This window comes from Canis lupus, chromosome 30 (assembly GCF_003254725.2).
Source record: "Canis lupus dingo isolate Sandy chromosome 30, ASM325472v2, whole genome shotgun sequence".
Lineage (NCBI taxonomy): Eukaryota > Metazoa > Chordata > Mammalia > Carnivora > Canidae > Canis > Canis lupus.
Genome location: NC_064272.1, coordinates 16,245,994 through 16,271,978, shown reverse-complemented (window position 1 = coordinate 16,271,978; position 25,985 = coordinate 16,245,994). Strand labels below are relative to the sequence as shown.

At 37.0% G+C, this 25,985-nt stretch overlaps 1 protein-coding gene across 4 annotated transcripts in view; it reads left to right on the top strand.

Annotated features, from left to right (window-relative positions):
- The window catches only part of ATP8B4 (ATPase phospholipid transporting 8B4 (putative)), a 243,207-nt gene that overhangs the window by 59,314 nt on the left and 157,908 nt on the right, over positions 1 to 25,985 (top strand). For all 4 annotated transcript variants that reach the window (XM_025472826.3, XM_025472825.3, XM_025472827.3 and 1 more), the window contains 2 exons: positions 20,747 to 20,860; positions 23,403 to 23,501. In XM_025472826.3, coding sequence (XP_025328611.3) covers positions 20,747 to 20,860; positions 23,403 to 23,501 — 213 coding nt within the window. The remainder of the gene's footprint in view (positions 1 to 20,746; positions 20,861 to 23,402; positions 23,502 to 25,985) is intronic.

The following is a 25,985-nucleotide window of genomic DNA, read 5'->3' as shown; positions in this document are numbered from 1 at the left end:
CCTCTCTCTCTCTCTCTCTCTCTCTGTCTTTCATGAATGAATGAATGAATAAATAAATAAATAAAATCTTTTTAAAAAGTGCTTTTAAGAGGTAAAGGGTTTAGAACATTAACAAAAGACAACGTTAAAGATTGTAGGTGAAATTAATTGGTAAATTAGACATGATATTGTGAAAATTGGAAGGTAGAAAACAAAATTATAAGCAGGATTTTGAACTGCCAAGACGTGTATAGAAAGCAAGATTGGAGAGTGTAGGGAGAACCAGTGAACTGCTGGAATTATTGTTCTCAATAGAAAGGAGTTCAAAGTTTTCCTGGTTAATAATAGGAATGTATAATGCTAGTAATGAAAACAGTTATATTAAAATGTTAATGTTAAAAATATTAGAAAGATTGTGAAAGTGAGCCAAGCATCCAGACTCATTATTCCCATTAAAATGAGTTCAAAGTGTTTAGTGGTGGAAGCTGTGAAAACAGTTGTAGTTGTATTAAGATGTGTTGATGTCAAAAAATGTCAGGAAAAAGTGTTAGATTAATTATGGCTGTCTGTTCTGATTTTGTTTAAAAATAAAGAAATGGTGTTGGAAAACATTGGTTATCCCACTGGTTCTTCTCTCCCTTCTTTTCACATAGGCACAGACACATACCATCCTCATCCAATTCTCTTGAATGTCAACAGAAATTGCGAAGGGAGATGAACTCATTTGAGTCATGAGGAAGTCATCCTGCCTCAAACTCAGAAACTTCGGCAATCCTGGACACTTAATGTCTGAATATATTTCATGCACAAGCATAGCTTGGAAGTTTCTAATATTCTTTTTTTGCTAAATTATTGATTAAATTTAGGAAGTGCACAGACTTATATAAGTTTGTGAAAATGTGACCAAATAGTCTTGCACGTTTATAAAGAAAGACTTCCATCCAAAATTTGCAGTTCTGATACTTTGATTTATTCCTAGAATCTTAAAACATTTTGTCAATATCATGGTTTTTGGATGGAATTTGCTATTGCTCTTGTGATTTTGTGCTTGCTAGAACAACGATCATTTGTGTTTTCCAAAGAGTGTTCATTCACTGTGACAATTTGACTGACTCTCAGTCATTGCTACAATGACATCACCAAGACTCCCTTCAAAACAAACTTTTTTTTCTCTCACCCATTTATCTAGGGTTTTATATATTTCCACTTCTCTTTTCTCTTAGAATAGGTGGGTAAGAGGAGAGTAGAAAAATATGGCCCACCATTATTCTGGGTATGTGAGCTTGAATGAGGTTATGGATCTCTTTAGGCCATATTATAATGATATGCCTGTGTTTCTGAGACCAGACTGGCATATAACAGTAAAACTTTGTATTCCTGTGTGTGGAGGTGAATTGAAGGTTCACTGTCCTTCTTTTCCCCTAAGATTTATTTATTTATTTATTTACTTACTTACTTACTTATTTGAGTGAGAGAAAGAATACATTCATGCATGAGTAGGAGGGGGTGGGGAGGGGTAGAGGGAGCAAGAGAATTTTTTTTTTTAGATTTTATTTATTTATTCATAGACACAGAGAGAGAGGCAGAGACACAGGTAGAGGGAGAGGGAGAAGCAGGCTCCATACAGGAAGCCCGATGTGGGACTCGATCCCAGGTCTCCAGGATCACACCCCAGGCTGCAGGCGGCACCAAACTGCTGCGCCACCAGGGCTGCCTGAGAATTTTATTTTTATAGAAATAAAAATGACTTTCAATATTCAATATACTCACAACATGCCTACTCTAAGCCTAGAAATGTGTGTTTGTTGACTGACTTACTTTCTGAAGAAGATTTGAGGCAGTATACAACAAGAATAAACAATAAAGCTCAAAGGGATACACAAACACAAGGAAAGTGGCATGGAATGAATAAGTCACAGAGGTGAAAGGTACTGCATAGACAATTTGGTCAATAGTATTGCAATGGTATTGTATGGTGATAGATGGGAAGTATACTTATGGTAAGTGTTGCCAAATCACTGTGTTGTACACCTGAAACTAATATAACATTGTGTGTCAACTATACTTCAATAAAAAAATGAGGAAAATGAGATGAGCAAGCTATTTTTAGTGAGCCCCAAAGTACATGCTAGAAGGCCTTATCTGCTTAGAATGGCAATGCATTGAATGCTAATGGGATTACTAAAACAGGGATGTAGGTTCTGCTCTCTACCTGAGCATATATGATCTACTCAGGGAGAAAAGACTAGCTCATAAGAACAAACTTGGTAATAGGTAATAAAGAAAAGGTAATGCTAAATCCTAATTGTGTGATGTGGTTTGTAAGTGTTAGGGCAAGTGTTTTTGAAGAAATCTTGCCAAAGGAAATGGGAGTTGATGTTTGTTTGTACCATCAACATTAGGAAGGGGAGACATGAGCAAAGTCCTGTATTTGGACCTAATTGGGGGTGAGGGATATGTCATAGGGAATTATTGTTCAGGTAGGTGAGACCTACCTGAGATTGTTTAAAAAAAAATCGAGTATAAGGTAATAGGCTCTCAGGAGCTGAGGAGTCACAAAGTGAAAGAGAATTTTATTTGCCTTCCAGATAAAATAGACTAGATATCCAAATGGAGATACCCAGGCAATATGGAATGTAACTATGTGGGCTTATAGCTGTAGAACAGGGATATCAGTTGGAAGAAGATGCTTAAAGCTAGGGAAAAAAAATAGAACTTGTTGAGGAGTTGATGGATGATCTGTGCAGAACAGGGATAGAAGGGAAGGGGGGAGCCCAAGAAGGAGCAGGAGCAGCAGAGATTGAGAACAAACAGAGGAAGAGTGAGATGAAAGCCAGGGGAAAGGAGCCTGTCAGGAAACAGGGCGTAGATAACCATATCTAATGCTGGTGCTCATGAGGTTAAGGACTAAGGAAAAATATCTTTATTTTATTTTTTTAAAAGATTTTAAAATTTGAGTATAGTTGCCACACAATATTACATTAGTTTCAGGTATACAGCATAATGAGTCAACAAAGCTGTAGGTTACACTATGCTCACCACAAGTATAGTAGCTCCCATCTGTCACCATACAGTGCTATTAACAATACCATTGACTGTATTCCCTATGCTGTACCTGTCATCCCTGTGACTTATTCATTCCATAAATGGGGGCCTGTACCTCTCACCTCCCTTCACCCATTTTGCCCATCCTCCCTCCATCTCTCCCACAGCCATCACTTTGCTCTCTATAAGTTTAATTCTGCTTTTGGTTTCTTTGCTTATTCATTTGTTTTGCTTTTTAGATTCCATATATGAATGAGATCATATGGCATTTGTCTTTCTTGGTCTGACTTATTTCACTCAGCATAGTACCTTCTAGGTCCCTCCGTGTTGTTGTAAATGGCATGATCCTTTTTTGTGGATGCATGATATTCAACTGTATATATATTACATCTTCCTTATTTGTTTGTCTATGCATGAACACTTTAGGCTGTTTCCATGCCTTGGCTACTGTAAATAATGCCACAATGAACATTGGGGTGGATATATCTTTTTAAATTAGTATTTTCATTTTCTTTGGGTAAATGCCTAGTATTGGAATTGTTGGATCATATGGTATTTCTTTTTTTATTTTTTTGAGGAACTTCCATACTGTAAGAAAAACATCTTTATGTCACAAGGGAGCTATTAGAGGACCTGAAGAAAATAGTTTTATTTATTTATTTTTAAGTTGGGATTTGAAAGTCAGAGGGAAGAAAAAAAACACGCTAAAAAGAATGCAGTGGAGTATGGTCCAATCAAGCATTTGCAACAAAAAAGGAGAGAAGTAGTCTAAAAACTTTCAGGCTCACTGAAATTAAGTACATTTTTTTGAATGAATCTTCTTACATAGTTGGCTATCCATGTCCATGGGAAGGTAAAACTCTATTTTTTTTGGAGGGGAACTCTTGGGATATCAGAATGCTGGGAGACATCTGAGTCCTGCTTTAAGCCCCAGCCTGATGAGAAATGTGGGTTTCTCTTTCTTTTCTTTATGAGCAGCGTAGTTTCAGCACCAACATACTGTAGATCCTCACCAATAGGCCGATTACCAGAGCAATTTATGCACCAACTGAAGAGTACAGATGATGACAAGCAGTGTGACAAGTTGGAATTAGTTGTGGAAAGTGCCAGTAACTTGCATTTGTTATGGGTTTCTGGTTGTTGGTTGCTGTGTTTTGTATTGGGGTATTCCCATAGCAACAGTGGCTTTTTAGCAAACATTAAAAATGTCTTCTGTTTTGTGTGCTGTTAATATCTGTGTAAATTATTCTATGTGATAAGTTTTTCTTTTATAAATAATTTACTTGTAGGAGAAAAGGTAATTTTTAGACTTCATTTTCTTTCTGAATTTAAGAGTTTAAAGTATAAATATTTTATCTTTTTGACATCTTATTTATTTAAATAGTGTTATTCTTTGGCTAAGCATTTGTCTGATTCCTTATTTCTTTAATTTGGTTGGTCCGCTTTAATCTTTTGTTTTAGCCTCTGAATTCCCATTTCTAAGTGTTCTAAAATGGCACATTAAGGTAATTAAAAATCTTGTTGAACTCTAAAATTCTGAAATGTTTGCTTGTTATTTACCTATTCCAGGCTTGAGATAATTTCAATGTCCTCATAAACTTGTTCCATTTCATCTGTTTGTGAAGTAAATTTCAAGTAAAGACGCACAGATTTTTAAAAATTTTACTTTCCTCATTGCAATGCCATGAAATTAAAAAGTTTCCAAGCAATGTGTAATTGAAATTAGAATAAAATAAGCTAATTTTGGTATTAGATCTTAGAGCTCATTATTGCCTGGCTATAGTGGTATAAATTTAAACCAAGACCAAGAAATGAAACCATGGAGCAGGAAGAGAAATAACTTCCTGTGTGGAGTGAGCACTGCAAATGCAGTTTCCTTTGTTGGCAAATGGTTTATGAAAGTAATCCATAAATCAATCAAGTGGATAAAATTGGGCAAGTTTAGTAACAGTTGAGAAGTTAACGGAAAAACCACCAACCCCAACAGTTTCAAAGTGGTTTTTACCTTGTTTTGTAGTTTGCTGGACCAAATAGTTTGGTTCTGCGAATCATAAAATGAAAAGATGGCAATTGCCATATTTTATATTTTGTAGTTGGAAAATTAATTAAATCATTTGTGTTAAAAATGTCTCAAATTCATGTCCACGATTATGAAACCAGTGGTCAGATTACTGTTGTATTTTGAATCTGGCTTTTTCTGCAGTTTCTTATAAAGGTGAGCTAGTTAGGCATGAAAATCAAACTGGAAGATACAAAAAAAAAAACAAAAAAAAACAAACTGGAAGATACTTTAGAAGTGATCCTAGGAGTTGGTTAGGAGCTATATATGTATAGGTATAAATATATGTGTGTTGCATGAATGTGTGCATGTAGGTAAGATTGTAGCTGTAACCCTGTGTATATATCTTTGTAAGAATGTTCTGGCTTGACCAGAGAGAGCTTGTTCTTCAAGGAATTAAGCACAAGACAGCAATCAGATTCCTATATCCAGATCAGTGATATAAATCTCTGGCTGCTGGTACCCCTATCTTGACTTCTCTAGCAGGTCTAATTATTCTTGGTTTCATTCATGTTCCTTGGTTGTGAAGCTTGCTCTGAAACAAGGCCACATTATTACGTCTGTGGCTTTCCAGGTGCCTTTTGGTTAGGTTGCAGATGGTGACACTATTCCACACCAATAGTCAAAAAATACAGGAAGAAGAGTTGCTTTCTACAAATGGAAAAACCTGACTGACTTCTCTGGTACCATAAGAAAGTTAGTTTAAGGGATCCCTGGGTGGCGCAGCGGTTTGGTGCCTGCCTTTGGCCCAGGGCGCGATCCTGGAGACCCGGGATCAAGTCCCACATCCGGCTCCCGGTGCATGGAGCCTGCTTCTCCCTCTGCCTGTGTCTCTGCCTCTCTCTCTCTCTGTGACTATCATAAATAAATAAAAAAAATTTAAAAAAAAGTTAGCTTAAGTTCATTTTAGAATCTCAGTGTGGAATTATGATTTCAAACTTTTTTATCCACTTCTCTCTACAGAATTCTTACTGGCTGCCTATCCAATCTTTGTTTTTATCCCTTACAAGAGGGAAACTTACCATTTCTCTTTAGTAGGAAAGGGTGAGGGGTGTGGAGTCCCACATGGCTCAGTTTTTCTTTAATTATTCTGATGATGCTCCCAAACTAGGGAGAATAGATAATTTATCTTCCAAACCAGGATACTTTTAGGAATGGAAGGGGATCCTATTAGTTATTTTGCTGAGACAATGGGCATAATCTGGGACTGTCACCCTATCTATAACATAATTTCAACCTTTGTGTTTATTGACTGAATTTGGAACTTCTCTGAGGTTCTGTCTTTGGATAGTTTTGATTATTAAACAATTTTTCCTTCAGTTGAGCCAAATAGATTTTTCTCTTGCTTTATTATCTATTGATTTAGCTTTTATTCTGAGGCCAAAGCTGAACAAACATGTCTCCTGATTCACGTGACAAACCTTCTGATAATGTATTTTAGATACCAAACTTGAGTTCATTGAGTAGACTAATCTCCAGGACCAGTCATCTACAATTCTCCCCCCACCTTTTTTTTCTCTCCAAATAGCTTGAGTTTTTCTGTAACCAGCCCCATCAAGTGAGTTGTTCCAGAGTCAAACACCATATTCTAGAAGTTATTTGAGCAGCTAGAAATAGAAGAAGTGTAAGATTGTACTAGCTTATTGGTGATTATTGACTTCCCTTAATCTTTTATTAATCTCATTTTCATCATTAATGATACAGACTGTGTCACATTTATCTCTTTATCTTGCTTGTCATAGAACTTGGCATACTTACAACAGATACTACTTCCTCTGTCATTAAACTATCCCTTTCATTATTGCGTCATATGCATACTTACAAGCATGTCTTCTGCATCTTCAGTGATTTAGATAATCTTATAGGGCCAATTAAATAAAAAGCTCTGGAAGAGAAGTCCAAGCACTGGTATATTTTTTAAGCTTTCTAGGTGATTCTAAGGAGCAAACAAGATTGAGAATCACTATTCTAAGTAATAAAAGTATTGAGTACAATATGATTGAGGATAGAGCCATGTACCTTATTACTAGATACCTACCTATAGTTGCCATTGGACCATTAATCATTATGAATTTCTGACTTATTAGTTCTCAATTTCTGTAGTTAACTGTCCTTGCTATCAGCCTAATTTTTAAATATATTATTGCTTTCTATCTTAATAAGCAGAAAGATTTTTGTTAAAGTAGTTAGATGGCTGGTTAGATGGCTTCTAGATGGAAGAGTGGAATAAATAATTGAACTTTAAAGATTTCTTTCCAAGTCATGTTTCTATGATTTTTGCAAACCACTTAGTTCCATGTTGTGATATTTTAAATACTCTTGTAGACCAAATGCCACAAAAACGCCATTGTTCTAAGCAAGACATTTTTGAGGTTAGAAGCACAAATGGGCTGAACTTCTTCATAATGTTTTGCAGAGACAGCATTGTTCTGACTTTTTCTAGGTGAGAAAATAAGTTAAAGAAATGTTTGACTTTTTTATTCTTTCTTGCTCTCTGATATGGGAAAATTGATAAACTATATGAGAATGTTGTGCTAAAAGATGTGAAAACTGCATTTATGCTGGTGCCTATCTTATTTCAGCAAAAGTAGTTCTCTAGGTTTTGTACTGGAAATTACTGGTTTACTTTGTGAATTACTAACAATTATACTAGCTCATGTTTTGTTCTGATAAATGGAATTGCTTTTCCTCCTGCATTTCTTATTTTACATATTTTTTTCTAGTTGGTAAACTGTTGAGTCACTATGCATTTTTCAATGTATCTTTCTTGAAGGATTGAAGAAGTCTAGCAGAATATCTTCAAATAAGTCAAAAAGACATTTTGTCTTCATAGTTTAAATCCTGGCATTTATTTGTGGTAATTCAACTCCATGGTCTATTGGTGAAATCAAGTATTCTCTGAAGGTTCATAATCTAGAGTGCACAAATGGGACTTTTTTTGGATTTGTACTAATCTAAATTATTTACATAATCTTTTGAAAAAATGCATGCAATCTTATATCACAAAAATTGTGCTTATCAATATTCTTAGAGTTATTTAATACTTTGCTTCTTGGAATGTGGTCTACAGACCTGAGACCAGCATTACTGGCATCACCTGGAGTTTATTAGATATGCAGAATCATTCTCAGTTCCTCCTCTCCAACCCTTGAGTCAGAATCTGCATTTTAACAAAACCCCCACAGGATTCATATACACATTTGGGTTACAGAAGTAATGGACCAATCCTCTGTTCTTATTTTAGTTAGGAGTGCCCTGAAGATTTTGACAAAAGCAAAGAGGTGAAGAGGGGAAAAAAAGTATTTAATTATCAAGCAAAATGCTAATGCTTTAAATGTGTTCTCAGTTAATCTTGACAAAACTGTGCATGGTAGATATAATTGCCCATATTTTATAGATGGGGACACTGAAGATTGGAGGCACTAGGGAATATTTTTCCAAGGTTACTTAGTTGGTAAAACGTTGAGTCACCATGCAGATTGAGGAATCCAAGCCTTCAGTTTTTCCTAATATACTCAATTATTTATTGGGACAATTGTTATTTACTAAGTACTTATTAACTGGATTGTTGTTTCCTTATGGGGCATATGACTTACATTTCTTGGGAAAATGTCTTTAAGAAACTCTTGAAGCTTTCCTGAAGCAAGGCTTACAAGGAGGGTCTTCTTAATCTTTGAGTTTCAAATTGGAAGTCGTCTTCTATGTGTAATTCCTTTCTTTAAGGTATTAATTTCCTCCCTTCTTTCCATCCTTCCTCACTGCCTTCTCCTTTTTCTTTACAATAGCTTCTGTCAAAATAGTTATAAGTAAGTGGGCACATGTTGAAAAGTATTTTTATATTGTAATTTTGTAACAGAAACCTGGCATATTTTAATAGCATTTTCAAGGAAAGAGTGTGGCTTATTCACAAACACAAAATCCAGTTTGAATTCACAGTGCGGATGATGTACAGTGTTGATGACTGGGCTGTGTTAAGTCCCTTCCAGAAGTATATGCAATGGTAAGTAAAGTGCTTTCAGGTGAAGCTATTTAGGGTTAGAATAGGCCGTGCCTTCTCCTTTCCAGCTTCCCTCCCCATAACTTAATTCCCATCTCTACCTAGTTGCCTGGCAGTTTGCTGTTTCCAAGATCTTTCCTATCAGGAGGAAGATCTTAGTCACATTGAAGGATTAGAAATTAATGTATCCTCCTTTGGGTATGTAGTCAAAATGGAAGACAAGGAGCCAGAGAACATGTTTGACCCAAAGAGTTGGCCTATAATATGTAGTCATATAATAGTGTGTAGATTATTTTGGCAGAGGGGTTCTCTGAGTCACTGCTATAGCAACTCCTTATTTGTTCATTTGTTCATGCATTTATTTAACCACAGTTATTATTAAAAATTAAAAGTATTATTAAAAATTAAATTATAAAGGGCAACAATTCTTGAGTAATTGCTGTGTGCCTGGCATGGGGGTGAGGTTCATAGGAGTGAGCAAGACTCAGTATTTTTCTTCAAGAAGCTCACAGTCCAGTGGGGGACTCTTTTTCAGGTTTGGAATCAGAAAATTTACCTAGGAGCCTGGGGAGGGAGTACTGTGACCCATGATTGATTTGGCCTTTTCTAGTGTTTTTAGCTTTTCTGTGTCACTTTCTTTACTGAGGATATAGGCAAATTATCTCCCTGGAAAGGACTATTGTGGGAAGAGAATATCTAAAATGGATTTGACATCCTTTGTTGTTATAAATAGCATAATAACCATTTGGAAAAACCAGTTTCTCATAAAATCCTCAGGCCATGTACCATAGTCAGACCCCTGGATTTCCCATCCTCTACCCCCATTATCTTATTTATGTCTCCATAGGTGACCCTCTGTGGAGGGACACAGAGCGCAGGCTTCTATTCCCATGAAATGCCTCCAATTCTATTCTGCCAAACTCACCAACCTCTTTGGCTTTGTCTTCCCCTAAACTGACATACTTGCGTAAGAGTCTGGATGAACTGTGTTTTTGAACCCTTACGCCAGATGGAGTCAATCAGAAGGAGGAATGTATAAGAGGAATACACTGGGAAAGAGGAATGAATGTGAAGGAAGTAGAATGAGATGGTGGAGAAGGTGGGGGTGATGCAACCAGGAGCCTGCCCACCCTTATTCCTTCCTTCCTTCCTTCATTCATTTCTTTATTCATTCAGGAAACAGGGGAAAGAATTGGTCTGCTCTGTGCACACTCTGTTACTTCTAGCTGGCCTCCCAGTGATGCTTGAGTGGATCACTATTAAATAAACAAATCCCCACTGTAACTTGCCCTGGAGCCTAGTACTTAGAATTGCTCTGCAAGAAGCAGCTCAGTTGCAAATCAGTTTAGTGACTTAGAGCATCTGTCTTAGTGAGTTTTGATTGGACACTCACATTTGAAGCCACTGTGCATTTTCTCTGTTCACATTATGGCAGCTCTTGCTCTGCTCAGCACTCTCATAAGCTTCTTATGTCAGCTACTACAAAAGACAACTGCCTGTTTTTATGTATGTTACCAGAGAGCCCCATTTCCAGTTCCCTGAAGCAAATTTAGTCTTTAACTCAGACCATCCTAAACAAAAACTGCCAAATTTGCTGAAAATTCATTAATCTCTTTGTAGATGATATGCTCACAAAAAAATAAAAGATGGACGCTTAAATTTATTTATAAATTATTATTGTTGCTATTGTGTTTTAATTATAGAAGATACTTTGAAACCTTACTCTTCTCCCATTCCATGAAGAGAATTTTCTTTTCCTGTGTCCCAACCAGTCCTTTATTCTTTCCTCTCAACACCTCTACTTTCAAATAAAAACTACTGAACAAACAAAAAACCCCACAAAGTCAGGTGATGTGGGTTTGTCTGAATTTAGATTTATTGCTCAAACCTGGATGAGACTGGGTTAGAGACCAAGAAAAAGTAGAAATATTGTAGGAGGACATCTTCATATTTTTACCATGGGTCCTGATTGCCCCAGCACCCTGCAGTGGGTGGGAATTCAGAGATGCACACACTTCTCATCTGATTCCCAGGGGTTGAGGAGAAAATTGCCTGGTGTTATTTGTGTAGCACCCTAGTGTAAGAGGTAGAGTCCTAGGAAGGATTAGACTATTTGTGGTGTGTTATTATAACCCTTTGGACCTTTGGGAAATTCTTTATGGGTGTCTCCTCATTAACTGGACTTTTCCATTTGCCTTTGTTATTGTCATAAATGCTGAGGTCTTGCCTGAAATTTGGCCTAGTTCCCAGATGGCATAGCAGCATGAACATGGTCTAATTTTTAGTCCTAGTAAACAAAGCAGCTCATATGCACTATGTTGTCCAAAGAAACTCCTGTGGTGCAGGAAGCCAGCTCCATATCAACTGAAAGAAATGACCACTCTGGTCATCCAGGGCCTCTAAAGCCCTAGCATGAGATAGGCCAATAGGCCAAAGCTGAGGACTTGCTTCCTCACAAGTGGCAGATGTACAATGAGGAGGCACAGAAGAGCTTTGGCAAAGCAGAAGTAGGCAAACAAATCATTAGGGATGCTATGAAAGTCTCACTGAAATACAACCTTTGATTTCTTTTCTTTTGTATGGTTTCCTTTTCTACCTTCCTGGAGAAGGCATATAATAGGTCTCTCTCTCTCTTTCTCTCTGTATAATTTTAAGAGTATTTTTACTTTTTCAGATGTCACCAAAGAAAAGTTAGCATTTTTATTTGGACCTAGTTAGAACTTTTTATACATTGTATGCATCTAAACACCCTGGAGGAAAAAAAATTAGTGTGATTAAATTAATCCCAGAGGTAAATTTAATTTGTCCCCCTGGTAATTGTCCAAAATTAGTTCTTTGTAGACAAATTACTATTCATAGGCCATTTACTATCTCTAGAACAGTCTTGCAGAAGCTGGAACACTAAGTTCTGAGGATAGAAAAGAAAACAAGGTTTATGTTATTACCAGGTAGATTTGCTTTGGGGGGGTGGGGGGTAGGAGACTGAGGCCTGAAAGCTTGCCAAGCAACTGTCTGTGTTTCTGAGGTCTAGAAGGGAAGTGAAGCTCCTTAGACGAGCCTGATGATGCTGTCCCTAGACTGAAGGGACTGAAAGTGACTGAGTGACTGCTCTAGCTGGGTGAATTAATGCATGTTTTTCCACTATCCTTCAGTTTAGAGAGGGTTGTTTATTTTTTTTTAAAGATTTTATTATTTATTAATCAGAGGCATACGGAGAGCGGCAGACACAGGCAGAGGGAGAAGCAGGCTCCCTGCAGGGAGCCCAATGCAGGACTTCATCCCAGGACCCCAGGATCACTCCATAAATGGAAGGCAAATGCGCAACCACTGAACCATCCAGACATCCTGAGAGGGTTTTTTTCTTTACTGAAGAATGTTCTAGGAGAGTCAGTGGATTTATTAATTAACAGGGAGTTCAGATATTCCTTGTTTCTGATTCATTTCTCAGGAAACATACACCATTTGGGAGAACATATGACTCTACAAACCAGCTTTTATGGGCAGCCCTGTAGTTGCTCTAAGCCTCAATTTCTTCATCTGCAAAGTGGTGCTATGGTAGCAACAACCCATTAGTTTTTTGAAGATTATCTGAGATGATGTATGCACAGAGCTCAGCACAGTGCTTGGCCTATGTAGGGAGACAATACATGTTAGCAGGTGTCATTGTATGACACAGCAACGTCATTACACACAAAGTCATACTTCATTTCACATCCAAGTCTTGGTGACACATGGGTCATACTCATTTTTTTTTTATTATAAAAGTGTTTAGTATGGCAGTTTTCACACTTTTTTTGAGCACATTCCCCACTTATAAAAAAGAAAACCTTCCTGTGTCTATTGATAGATGAATGTATAAAGAAGATGTGGTGTATATATATGATGAAATACTACTTAGCCATTAAAAGGAACGAAATCTTGCCATTTGTGACAACATGGATAGACCTAAAGGGTATTATGTTAAGTTAAATAAGACAGAGAAAAACCACTTTTTTTTTTGTGGAATCTATAAAACAAAACAAATGAACAGACAAAAATTCAGAATCAAACTCATAAATGCAGAGAACAAATTGGTGGTTGCCAGATGGAAAGTGACGGGAAGATGGGCGAAATAGATAAAGAAAATTAAAGAGGTACAAACTTTCAGTTATAAAATAAGTTATGGAGATAAAAAGTAAGGCATATAGAGAATATAGTCAACAATATTGTCATACCATTGTATGGTGACTACAATTATCATGGTGAGCATTGAGTAATGTATAGAATTGTCGAATCACTATGTCATATACCTGAGACTAATTTAACATTGTATGTCAACTATACTACTTTAATAAAAAAATCCAAATATGTTGTTCAGATTAAATACCCAGCAAGAAAAAAACAAAATGCACATATATTTACTTTATGCATTTGTATGTATGTATTTATATATGTACATAAATGTAAGTAGGTATCCACCTATAGTATGTATGTATATTTGTGTGTATATTCATAGTCAAGACAATCTGTGCATTAAACATTAATGATGTCAACTTTGAATTTCCTTGTTAAAACATACACAGAAGTTACATACATAGCCTGAAGGGCTGTTGGGCATCCCCTGGAGGACAGGTGCCCCAGTGATCTCATCAGAGAGGGCAATCTTGAGGTTGCATTAACCTGAAATGTCAAATAAGCAGGCTTCCTAAGGGAGTCTTGGCAGGCAAGGTGCTCCTGTTCTGTTGCTCATTATTTTCTTCATAGCACTGATCACTTTAACTGTGTGATCAATTTATAAGGTTATTCTTGCTTCTTTCCCCACAACTAAAATACAAACTTGCTCTAGGAGGATAGAAACTTGGTCTATTCATATCTGAAGTCCTGGCTCAATGGCAGCGCCTGTCACATGAAAGGCCCTTAGTTGTACAAATGGATGAATGTCAGGGGAAACGTGCCCTGTCTCTTTCCCTTCCACAAATCCTTTTGTTCACATTGTGAAGCCTAGGGGCAGGAGAATGTTATGAAGATGATGGTGGTTGTGGTGATGATGATGTTTACTGAAGGCTCTCTAAAGCCTCTTCTGTGGTTCGACACATACTTAACAGTGTTCGTAGAGGAGCACTATCATCTTGCTATGCCTCCAACCCTGAATGCTGTCCACTTCCTCACTGGGCGCCATTTGACTAATTTCAAGGAATTGTGGTTCTGCCAGATGTCGGTGAGGTGCCAGACACCTAATCTCTAGGCTCATTTGCCCCATACATGAATTCTTTGGGGACCTTTGCATGAACATAGCTGTTTCACATATTTCCTGAATGGTGCAGATGCCTTTGGGCCACTTCCTTTTTTTTATGCAAGTGTTCTGTGGATGCTCTCTCTTTTTGAGTTTTATGATATGGTTTAGAGATAATTCTCTTCAAGAGTCAGGACTATTTCTCTTTCTGAAATCCATGTATATCTGTCTCCTCTATAATGGCAAGACTGTTCAGCTCTTTCCCCCTCAAGGACCTGACAGTTACTTTTTATAGCTGTCATGACATAAAAATGTTTCATCATATGTGGGAAGATCTTTGGAGAGTGTGGAAACTATGGTACTCATTGCGAAAGCTCCTGGGTTTGGCCTGTGGGATCATAGACGCAGGCAATGTCCCCGGATAACCACCAGATGCATTTAGACTTGGCCTTCTATGACTCATTCTTTAAGGCAAATATAGAGACAAAAGTACACTATTATATACAAATGTAAGCTGATCAATATTCCTATCTTGTATTTGGTTGATTGGGAGTAAAGGAAAAATGAACTCAAATTGGCTTAGACAATAAAATAAATGAACAGATCATACAACTGAGAAGTCCAGAAATAGGGCTAGCCTCAGGAGAGACTTGGTCTAGTTTCTTTCTCTGCATTTCCTGGCCCGGATTCTTTAGTGTAGAATTTATTTTTGGCAGCATCCTCACTCATGGTCCCAAGATGCTGTCAGGGATCCCTAGGGCTACTTGCTTCCAGGTTGGAATCCAGTGTGAAAGAGAAAGCCAAGATCTCCAGCAAATTCCCAGAATTGACGTGGGTCATGTGCTAATCTCTGAACTCAAAATTGTAATTAGGAAGATGGGCCATGTAAGTTGGCTTAAACTAATCTGGGCTTGACCCTGAAGTCATAGATGAGAATTGAATTCATCCAGACCACATGACCAAGTAATCTGGAGCACTGTTAGCTGAGGGGAAGGGGAAGAGTGTCAAATGTCTGTTACACCTAGCATTAAAATAAGACTGGATTTGTAGTATTAAGGTTGGCTTTTTATAGTTATTGTTTTTATAACTGATGTGTCTTACACTCTCCAAATATTAGGGTTAGTTTCCATTTCTGGTTTTGGTGTCCAACAACATTTCTGGCTTTCTGCCTTTGGGCACATGGTGACTCCTTTTGGTCAATGAGTTGTGAGCATTTGGTTGAAGCATTAACTTGTATGTATGAAATCCTTCAGAGCATTCTCTTTCCCTCTGGAACTGCAATTGGAAGTATCTGAGATGGTGGCTGATCCATTGTGAATAGCTATGTTGAACAAGGTCTTCCTGCTGGCTCATGTTGAATAAGTAGCATGAGCAAGAAATAAACCTGTATTATTTTAGGCCATGAAGACTCTGGAGTTGTTACTGTAGTATACTCAATTTATTCTGATCAGTACACTGAATTTCCTAAATTCATTTGGATTATTTGGGGATTGCTCAGAAAAATCTTATATTTGTATAATTCTGTCAATGTAAAACTCAACTCAAAAATGCTTTCATGGCTATGATTTCATTTTATCTCCACAATAGTCCTATAAATATGTAGGTGAGAAGTATTATTAGCTCCATACTTCCAGTGGAAAAATTTAGGTAGACTCCCCAAATGCTCTGTTTACTGCTAATGCTCTGTTTAGCAGTGTTTGTTATTTTCTATTTGCTTTGTTTTCTTAAGCAATATGATTACACAATATAATCTCATTATAAAAAATGATGTTTTTCACTTTGCTAATATTTAGTTTGATGTTCCACCTTTGAAGAATTTATCATTTTTACTTTATTCTTTCCCTCTACCAAATACTTAATGTTAAAATGTAAAGGACTTTGGCCACTGCTGCTTCTGTTGGAAAGCTAAAGGAGTGGTTATCTGTACTATGTGCTTGCACTGAACTTTGTCAGACTGAGACAATTACTCTTGAGCGGGATTGAAAGAAAGCATAGGAAACTAATCACACATCAGCCAATAGATAACCAGAGCTCCTACAGAGGGGGTTGACTCAAGAGGAAAGTGTAGATACATAGTATTATTTTCCTCAGTAAGAAAGTGGCAGCAGGCCAAAAATTCAGAGTGGAGGAGAGAGCAAATGCTGATTGATCTGAAGGCAGAGGAGAAAACTGCCTTGCCTTGAGTTGGGGAAGTACACTCCTGAAGACAGTGAGCTCTTGAAGCAGAGTATCTGGGTTCAAATCCTAGTTCTGCCACTTATCGGCTGTATAGTTTTGCTTAAATTACTTAATCTCTCCAAACCTGGGATTCCTCTTCTATAGAGTGAGGATAATAGTACCCATTTCGTAAAGATGTTGTGAGGATAAAATGAGCTGTGAACTGTAAAGTTCTTAGAACAGTACACATACAAGGAAGAGCTTGATAAATTGTTATTTTATTAGTATTCATTGTCAACCTTTCTGTCGCCCTCTGTTCCAAGCTACCCATCATCTCTCCCCTGGACTATTTAAAAAACCTTCTCATTGTTCTTCTCTCATTTATTCTATCATTTCCAACTTGTTCTCCACCCTGTAGCTAGGGTAATCTTTTAAAATTAGAATCTCTTCAAGTTGCTTCTTTGATTATAAACTTTCAGTAATTCTCTCTTCAGTTAGGATTTTAGTCTTTATGATAAAGTCCAAAATTCTTTGTATGGATTCCAAGGAACTACTTTCTCTAACCTCAGTTTGTGCTGACCTCTGTAGTACAGCCTCATAGCCCCTTTTGTAGACCCCCAAGTGAGCCATCTTCTGCTCAGGGCCTTGGTATTAATATATTTTAGAGGATTAATGCTTTTTTCTCATCCTGATGTTATCTTCCTGGTGGGGAGAGAGCTCTACACTTCTCTTCCACCCCTTTACTCACTTTGTAGTGGAGTTATTGATTTGATGTGTCAGTCTTACAGGGATATCTGGGCCTCACCAGCTTACCTCTGTCCTCTTCCTCTTGGAAGCAAGCTCCCTGTAGGGAAAATGTATTCTCTGATACTCCTCTAGGGGTAGACCCCTTTCCCAATACATTTAGGCCAACCCTGGTCTGGAATTGCCTATGACTGTGTGGTTAAGTCTACGTCATCATGGAGTCAGTTAACTGGTCCACTTGTCTAACAAACGAAAGCCATGACTTCCAGCGTGGCACCTTTTCAGCACTAAAGATGCTGTAAGGATTCTCCAGGTGTACTCCTTTCTCCTTGTTCTCCTCCTCTTCCTTTTCCCCTTCCTCATGTCTTCTGAATTGGATATTTCTAGTGGTCCGTGGAAGAAAAGTCATGCTCGGAGGATAGAGGTCAAGATATTCCGTGCTGTATTAGGGGATGAACTGTACTAAAATTTGACCATAAGCCAATAGGCTGGTTCAATGAAACGACTGAATATTTAAGGTCTTACCTATACTAACATCCTTGGACTAGGCAGTGGAAAAAGAAACACTTTTTCCTTTCAATTGAAAAAGAAAGATAAATGGATTCAGAGACACTCCAGGAGGGGGAGCCCTCGTTCTTTGTTCCCAGGCATAGCTGTGAGGGTTTGCATTATCTGTGACTAGGTTACAACTCAGCCAGAAGAACAACAATCATTACTCTATGTCAAGTTAAACAAATAGGGGAAAATCGTCACAGACCCCATTTGGCATTATCACTTTGTCTCATACAATTGTCTTTCACCTATGTGGGATTGAATTTTGTAGGAGAGTTTCTTTTATAATTCCTGTTATGGTTTTGAGTTTCCTAGCAGATGTTCCATCTGTCCTTTTACAAGATACAGGCTTAACCTCAATTTAGTTCCAACTTAGAAGAAAATATAAAACAGTTAGGAATAATTTTTTTAAGTTAACTGCTTTTTCTCCTTAGCTTTCCTCTTCCCTATTATCTTCTCTAAGTCTCTTCCTCAGAAATATGTTTCACAATGGACAGCTCTCATAGCCTTCCTTCCAGCCCAGACCTTGAGTAGATAGCTCACTGCAAAATAGTCATCATCAGCTTAGTAAACAGTTTTCAGTACATCACTATGTATCAGACCAACTAAGCTGGGAACTCTGCTTGGCACCTCTCTTACTCTCCCACAACTTGTGCAGAGCTAGACACACTGATTCCTGGTAAATGTTAAAAATGACTATATAAGAGGCACCTAGGTGGCTCAGTCCGTTAAATGACTGACTCTTGATTTTGGCTCAGGTCAGGATCTCCGGGTCATGAGATCAAGCCCTGTGTCAGGCTCTGTGCTGGGCATGGCATCTGCTAGAGATTCTCTCTCTCCCTCACCTTCTCCACCTCTCCCCCCACCCCCATTACACCTGCTCACACTTTCCCTCAAAAAAAAAAAAAAAAAAGACTATTTAACAGGTGCCCATATTTTCTTTAAATAGGTAACAATGATTATTGGGAGTGTAGTTTCACTTAAAAGAAATGACACTAACAGTTTTAAAATATGAGCAAATGGAAAATCTCTGGGGATATGGATTCAGAATTTCAGCAAGACTTATCACCTAAAATCTCTTGTGCTATCTTTGTGGATAAGATGGAGTCTCTTCATGGGACTATAGTTAGGTACATTTATAAATGGTTAAATAAAACTATCCGATGTTTTTATTTAAACAACTGAAAAAGATGTTAACATTATTCTCTGGAGAGGTCTCTAGTTTGTCATCATTTTAAATTTTTTATTTTTATTTTTTGAAGTGAGCATAACCATAAGATTTTATTGTTTTTAAAATACAAAAATATAAAGCTTAGAACTGGATCACTTGGTAATTTCTCTTTTTATATCCCACCAATTCAAATGCTTAAACAGGCTCCATACCCATAATGGAGCCCCACATGGGGTCCCATCTCACAACCCTGGGATCATGACCTGAGTCAAAATCAAGAGTCAGAGAGTCAACCAACTGAGCCACCAGGTGGCTGCTTGCATCTCTTAATAGCCACCATTCCTTTAGACCTGTAGTTGAGGCCAATATTCAAGCCTCAGGACAATCTTTGGAGTTTTAGCCTTTTCCTGGAAAATCCGTTTAGTCTGCCCACCATAGCTACTCTGCTTCCTGTCCTCACATTGCTTTCCCTGAGCGTAAAGAGAATCTGCCTTTCTTATACTGTATCACTTTATGGGGTTGGTGCTTACCACATTTCTTGCAGAAAGTACAGTGGTTTTAGGAATATTCACCATGTTTGCAAGAGCACCATCAGTGTGGAAAGCTATTTTTTTTAAATTAAAAAATATATACATTTGTCCTTAGTCATGTCCTTTGTAATGTATTAGTGTATAGCTTGGATGGATATATAAAAGGCATGTGTTTGAAATATTTTGATGGCAGAAAATATTTAATAGTTTAAGATGGTATATTAAAAATATTTTTTTCATTTGATTGGTATAATAGGAGTATATGAAAAAAACTTGTACAACAATATTTTAAAAAATCAACCATAAGTGATTAGGAAGGGGAGACCTGATTTCATAGTGATTTATGAAGAAATGATCTAGAGATTTTACTTAGTCAAAACTCAGTGAATAAACAGCGAGATACAATTGCCAAAATGCTGATGAAACTTTACGGTATGTTAATACAACGGTCTGGAACACAGAACATCAAAGTCTTTTGTAATTGAGCTGGTTGAATCAGATCTGCAATATGTGTACGGTTCTGTGCAGCATGTTTTAAGAGAGACACAGAGAGATTGGGATAAATCTAGAAGAAACTGATCAGGAAGAGATGTCTAAAAAATAAGTCATGGAGTGGCTGAGGGGTTTGAGAATGCCTAGAACAGAATGGAGAAGATTTTGGGAATTCCTGTAAGTGGTCTTCAAATATTTGAGGGTTTACAGCATATAAAGGGCTTAGACTTGGTGTAGTCCATCCTGAGGATGGAAGTTGGCATCTGGTAAAATAGTTAGGACGATTTGGGTTTCTCATAACAGAGCTTTTCTAGCAATTCCAAACCTGAAATAGACTGCTTCATGAGGTAGTCAGTTTCCCATCACAGAAGACTTTCAAAGATAGGCCTAGGATCCCCCTTGTCAGTTACCTAAAGAATGGGAAGGTACACTAGATAATCCCTGAAGTTTCTTCCAACCTCATGCACCCCAGCACAAGCTCCATCTCTGCATACAGTAAGTGCTCAAGCAGTATTTGCCAAATGAATGATGCTTAAGAGTAAAATATCTCAGGGGCAGATTTTTGTACTTGCTACATTTTTAAGTCATGGATGATTTTATGGCATTGGCTAGTAATTTCATCTATATCAGGAGAGTGCTGTCTTGGGAAAAATGAAGACCTTGGGCCAAGAGAACTTAAAATTTTCTAGATAATTGATTTATTTGTCTTGTTCTGGCATAACTCATGTTTAGCCTGGTAAGTTTTAGAGCTATTCTATTAATGAGCAATGCCTTGTGCTAGTCTAACATGATGCTATTTCTTTTTCAGGATAATCGTATCCACACATCCAAGTACAATGTTCTTACCTTCTTGCCAATTAATTTATTTGAACAGTTCCAAAGAGTGGCAAATGCCTATTTCCTTTTCCTTCTGATTTTACAGGTAATGTTTAGGTTGTATTTCTTCATCATCTGTTAAAAGTATTCATATAATTTGAAAAAGTAAGCTAATTCACTCAGCTAAATGTTCATGAAGCCATTCTTATCAGATTTTGAATGTTATTATTGCTGTTTCTGTTCACAAACGTGGGAGGGCTAGGAATGAGTAAAAACTAGTACATCCATCATTTTAAACACTGAGATCACTTTAGAATAGAGCTATGCCCTTTATTTGAACCAAACCAGAGCCTAATAATTACTGTTCATGGCCTCACTCCTTCCTTTATCTCCTTACTGCGTTGACAGTATGGGTGCTGCCAGAGTTGAGGCAGTCTGAGTAGTAGTTAGTGGAACCTAATTGGGCAAATTTCATTTGCTTCCAAAAACAATGACATCATTTATATATATAATAAGTGATATATGCTATATCTTATTTCACTATAGAGTGACTATGTTTTTAAAAATAGTTTTTGGTGGTTAATTGGTAGTTAATAAACTTCCTTTTCCTCCCATCTGACTAAAATTTGAGCTTAAATAAAATTTCAGCTTTTACTGATGTTTCAGGAAAGAAAATACCTAAATCAAAGAATACACATACATATAAACAGTTTATGAGAGCCAGTTATTTACCTAGTATTTATTTTAGAATAATTTAATCAGAACAAAGTGGTACATTCAGAATGTGCTGGGCTGTGTTAATTTTAGGAGGTAAGAAGAAGATGGGTTATATGTGCACAGTCCAGATTAATAGCTTTGGGGTGATATTTTTATTTAATTGAATAACTATTTGTATTAAGAATCTTTTGGTTGTAAGTGACAGAAACCAACATTCGTTTAAGCAAAAAAGGAAATACATTTAGGAATCTATCTCATTTCATGTATGACTGGATTCATGGGCAAACTATTTCAATAGAATGTTCTCTTTCCTTCATCTTATTCTACCTAGTGGCTCCTGAAAGCTTTAGACCTTTATTCTCCTAGACTCAATTCTAATGAGAGAGAGAGAGAGAGAGAAAGAAAATCATTTTTTTTTCTTTGTTTATGCAGCAAATTTTGTGATCAGCTCTCACTGGACCATGCTGAGTTTCATCCTTATCCAAAACTAATCATGGTGACTCAAGAATTTGTAGCAATGGTTGTCTTAACCTGGATCACATGCCAAAATGTGGGGGCAGAATGGAATAAGTCTGCCAACATTGTATGTTCTGAAAGTAGAAGGGGTGAGATAATTTCTTAAGGAATACTTGAGAAGAAATGGGTGCTGAACGACACAACAAAACAGCAACAAAAACTCCACAATTAAAGCATACCTTACAATTTATTGAAAAGACTTTGGGATCCAAGATTTCTTTTTTTCCCTCTGTGAATTTGCTTTTGGTTTCTTTATATAACTCTTTACATCATTCCAGAATTTTGAGCTCATTTCTCTAATGGCTTTCTTATGTATAGTCAAAAGCTCTTGCTCACAGAATTTATATCTGGAAGGAGACTTTGGGATGTTTTTTTCCAGGCTCTTTTCTTCTGTTGATCAAGAAATGAGACCCAGAAAGTTCAGGTGATGTGTAAAGCTTTTACCATGAGTCAATGATAGACCTAGGATTAGAATCTATCTTTTCTGCCACTTAGGCCAATGTTTTTATTGGTACCCTAGAGGCTTTTAAGTTTGTTTTTAAATTTTGTATGGAAGCTATTGTATAAAATTGATTTAGTTGAGAGCTATTTTTGATAGGGCCTGATCTTCATATACTGACCATATCCACCCCACTGTTTCCTACCTGGGCTCTGACGCAGCTCTGTATCAAACCCCATTTGAAAACCATCTTTCTAGAAGAGTCATGTCAACTGTCACTGTCTCTCTCAAGTGGGTGATTTTGGAGTCAAATAGATCTAGGTTCAAATTTTAGCCATGTATGTTCTTGGCCCAGCTGGGTGACCTCTTGGGTACTTACTATAAAATGGGAAAATGATACCTAGGAGTATAACATTTCCTGACTCCAGGGCACTATTCACAATGTTTTCTATGTTGTACATTGGGGATGCTATTTATATGGAATACAAATCCTATGGGTATGTGCAAAACAACTCTGATATAGAGTATAACTCAATGAATTTTCTGAGGGCCAAATGACATAATATATGGAAAGTACTTGGCACAGTGTTTGGTGCAAAGTAGATTCTCAAAGAATCTCTCTTTTGGAATTGCTGAGAACTAGTAAAATTGTTAAAAGTTGAGATGAAAAGCTGAGAAAAGACAGTGATGGGTATAATCCTAGGGAAAGATAATTATCTGAAAGATTTTAAGAAGCTTACTTCTCAAGTTGGTATAAAAATTTTAGTTTTTGTCAAGTAGCCTGAAAATTGGTTTGGTGATACTTCTCTGTATCTTAGAAGTGAATGCAAATATTTAATTATTGAAAGTTATTCTACATTTGTACAAATAACTAAATGTAATCCCATTGCTTTTTCTGAGTCATAAATGATGACAAAATTTGGAAGATGTATTTCCTAACTTAAAAGCCCTAAACTATTTGAAATGTTTGTTTTAGCTGATTCCAGAAATCTCCTCCTTGACCTGGTTTACCACCATTGTGCCTTTGGTTTTGGTGATAACTATGACAGCTGTCAAAGATGCCACAGATGACTATGTGAGTATTTGCTTTTGAGCATTTTTGAGGTCTCAATTTCAATCACAATCTCTCAGAAACAAAAAAATGAGATCTCTTTGAAGTTTTTATTTTTAAGTTTTAAAAATTTAATTTTAAAAAAGATTTTACTTATTTATTTGAGAGAGTGAGAGACAGAGAACATGCATAAGTGGCAGGGGAGGGGTAGATAGAGAAGCAGACTCTCCACTGGGTGGGAAGCCTGATGAAGGGCTTGATCCCAGCACCCCAGGACCATGATCTGAACTGAAGGCAGATGCTTAACTGACTGAGCCACCCAGGCACCCCATTTAAAATTTTTAATTGGAGCTCTTTTGGTCAGTGTTATATAAAACTCTTTTGCTATTTGTTTAGTGACCAATACAGATGCTGTAGAACAAGAGCCTGTTTTTATTAAATGCAAGTAGGCTTGAATAATTAGACTTACTACTTCATTTTTCAGCCCCTAAAAAACATATTCACCCTACCTGCTTTCTAAGAGAGGCTTTTCTACATTTCCAAACATAAGACATCCCTTCATGTCTTTTCTAAGGATAAAGAGCCCCATCTTCAAAGAGTAAGAGGACATTCTAAAGAATGTTCCAAGTAGTTCTAGGAGAAGAAATTTTAACAAAGATTTCAGTAATGACAACTTTGGAGTAAATGTGTATCTTTTCCACAATATCTGATCTTTCAGGGAAATGGTACTTATTTAGATTCTTGAGTTTCTACATATTGGCTTTAAATGTCTTATTCATTGTCGACACACTTCATAATAGAGTAAAATGGTAGAGTCAAAAGAATATGGGCTTTGAAGAAAGACACCTTACTCTGCTATGTTCTAACAGTATGATATGAGGGAAACCACTTCTCTAAACCCTTCCTTGTCTGTATAATGTGGCTAACGACACCAGAACTGTTAGAAGGACAAAATGAAATGCTGTGTGTAAAGCACTTGGCACAGAGCCTGTCTCATAACGGGTTATATAATCGATGCTAGTCTGCTCCCTTCCTGTCCTGAGCAGTTTCTCTCTAAGCCTTCATATATGTTTCTAACGTAGAAATTGTCAAGAAGAGTCAGCCTGGACATGATACTACCATTTCTAGTCCTACCAAATTCTACCTGTTCCAATACTGAAACTTCTTGGCAAAACTTGCGCTGAAGTGAGAGAGGCTTATTTTGGGACCCAGAGAATAGAATGCTCAGCTTTCAGGGGGTGACTTGATTGGTCCTTTTCTATGATTCCTATCTAATCAATTTAGGGGATTATTTTCAGGTTAGATACAGTTGTGACTAAATAATAAGTCTCTTTTTACCTCTACTGCTGTTAATTCTTGAATATGCTTTTACTTCTGTGAGAATATGTATGGGCCCAATAACCAGATATATTTATCAGTCAGCATCTTGCCAGGAAAGAGATGTCATCCTGAAATGAGGAAGCTTGTAGAAAGATTAATAATGAAGGCACTGTTTACAAAAGGGCAAAAAAAAAAAAGGGGGGGGCGGGTCAAAGAAAAGCATGTATTGTAGCACATGGATGGCAATACTACTCTTGGTCTGAAGGGGCAAAGGGAGGAAGCAATTATCTGTATCTAAGGGTTGTTCATGGCAGATGGGGCTATCATCAGGCTAATTCAGCTTGAAGGAAGCCACAAGAAAAGAAATACCCCATTCCACATTCCTCTGGCTACTCTGATCTGCCAGAACCACCAGTTGGCTAAAGCCAACCAGGGGCCAGAGGGTAGGTAAGGACCTTATAGGTCAGCTTCCCATGACAAGGGCAGAGTGGAGAAGATAGAATGTGGATATAGAGGAGCAAACAGCATCCTCATTAAATTCTATATTCAGACAAAATAATATTTCTATTGCTCTATTGAGAAGGAGAAATTTGCCTGCCAGTGATGGGCTGACAATCCTCTATCGATATTATAAATCTTTTCAAGTTACAAATGCTAAAAACATATTTTCCTATTAATATCTGTTAACTTATACCTGGCAGTCAGGGTAATTGCATGCACTGGGCATAATAGAGAAATTGGGATGGGTATGGGAAGGATATTAAAAAAGAGAAGGACTGGTTGAAGCATTTCATGATTGTAATAGTGATACAGTATTTTGATTTTTTTTTAAAATAAAAAAGCACTAATCTTGATAGTCTTATCTGAATGGCTCTTAATTTATGAGTTAGTAGGGTGCTCATAATACTTGGATTCTTCTAGTCAGTATAAGATATTTGCATTATTGGAATATACAAGAAGAAATAGTATCACTAGGGCATAAAAAAACAAATCCATTCCAAATGTGGTTCAGTATTGTATTTTGAGTTTCATTTTAAAAACTGTTTCATAAGATTACTGTTAACAATTAGAATTTCTGGAGAATAAAAATACATGTTATTACAAGTAATTTCTTGGCTTCAAAGAAATCCATAAAAAAGAATGACTGATGTTCCAATGAAGTATTAAGCACATATGTGAGAGAAATGG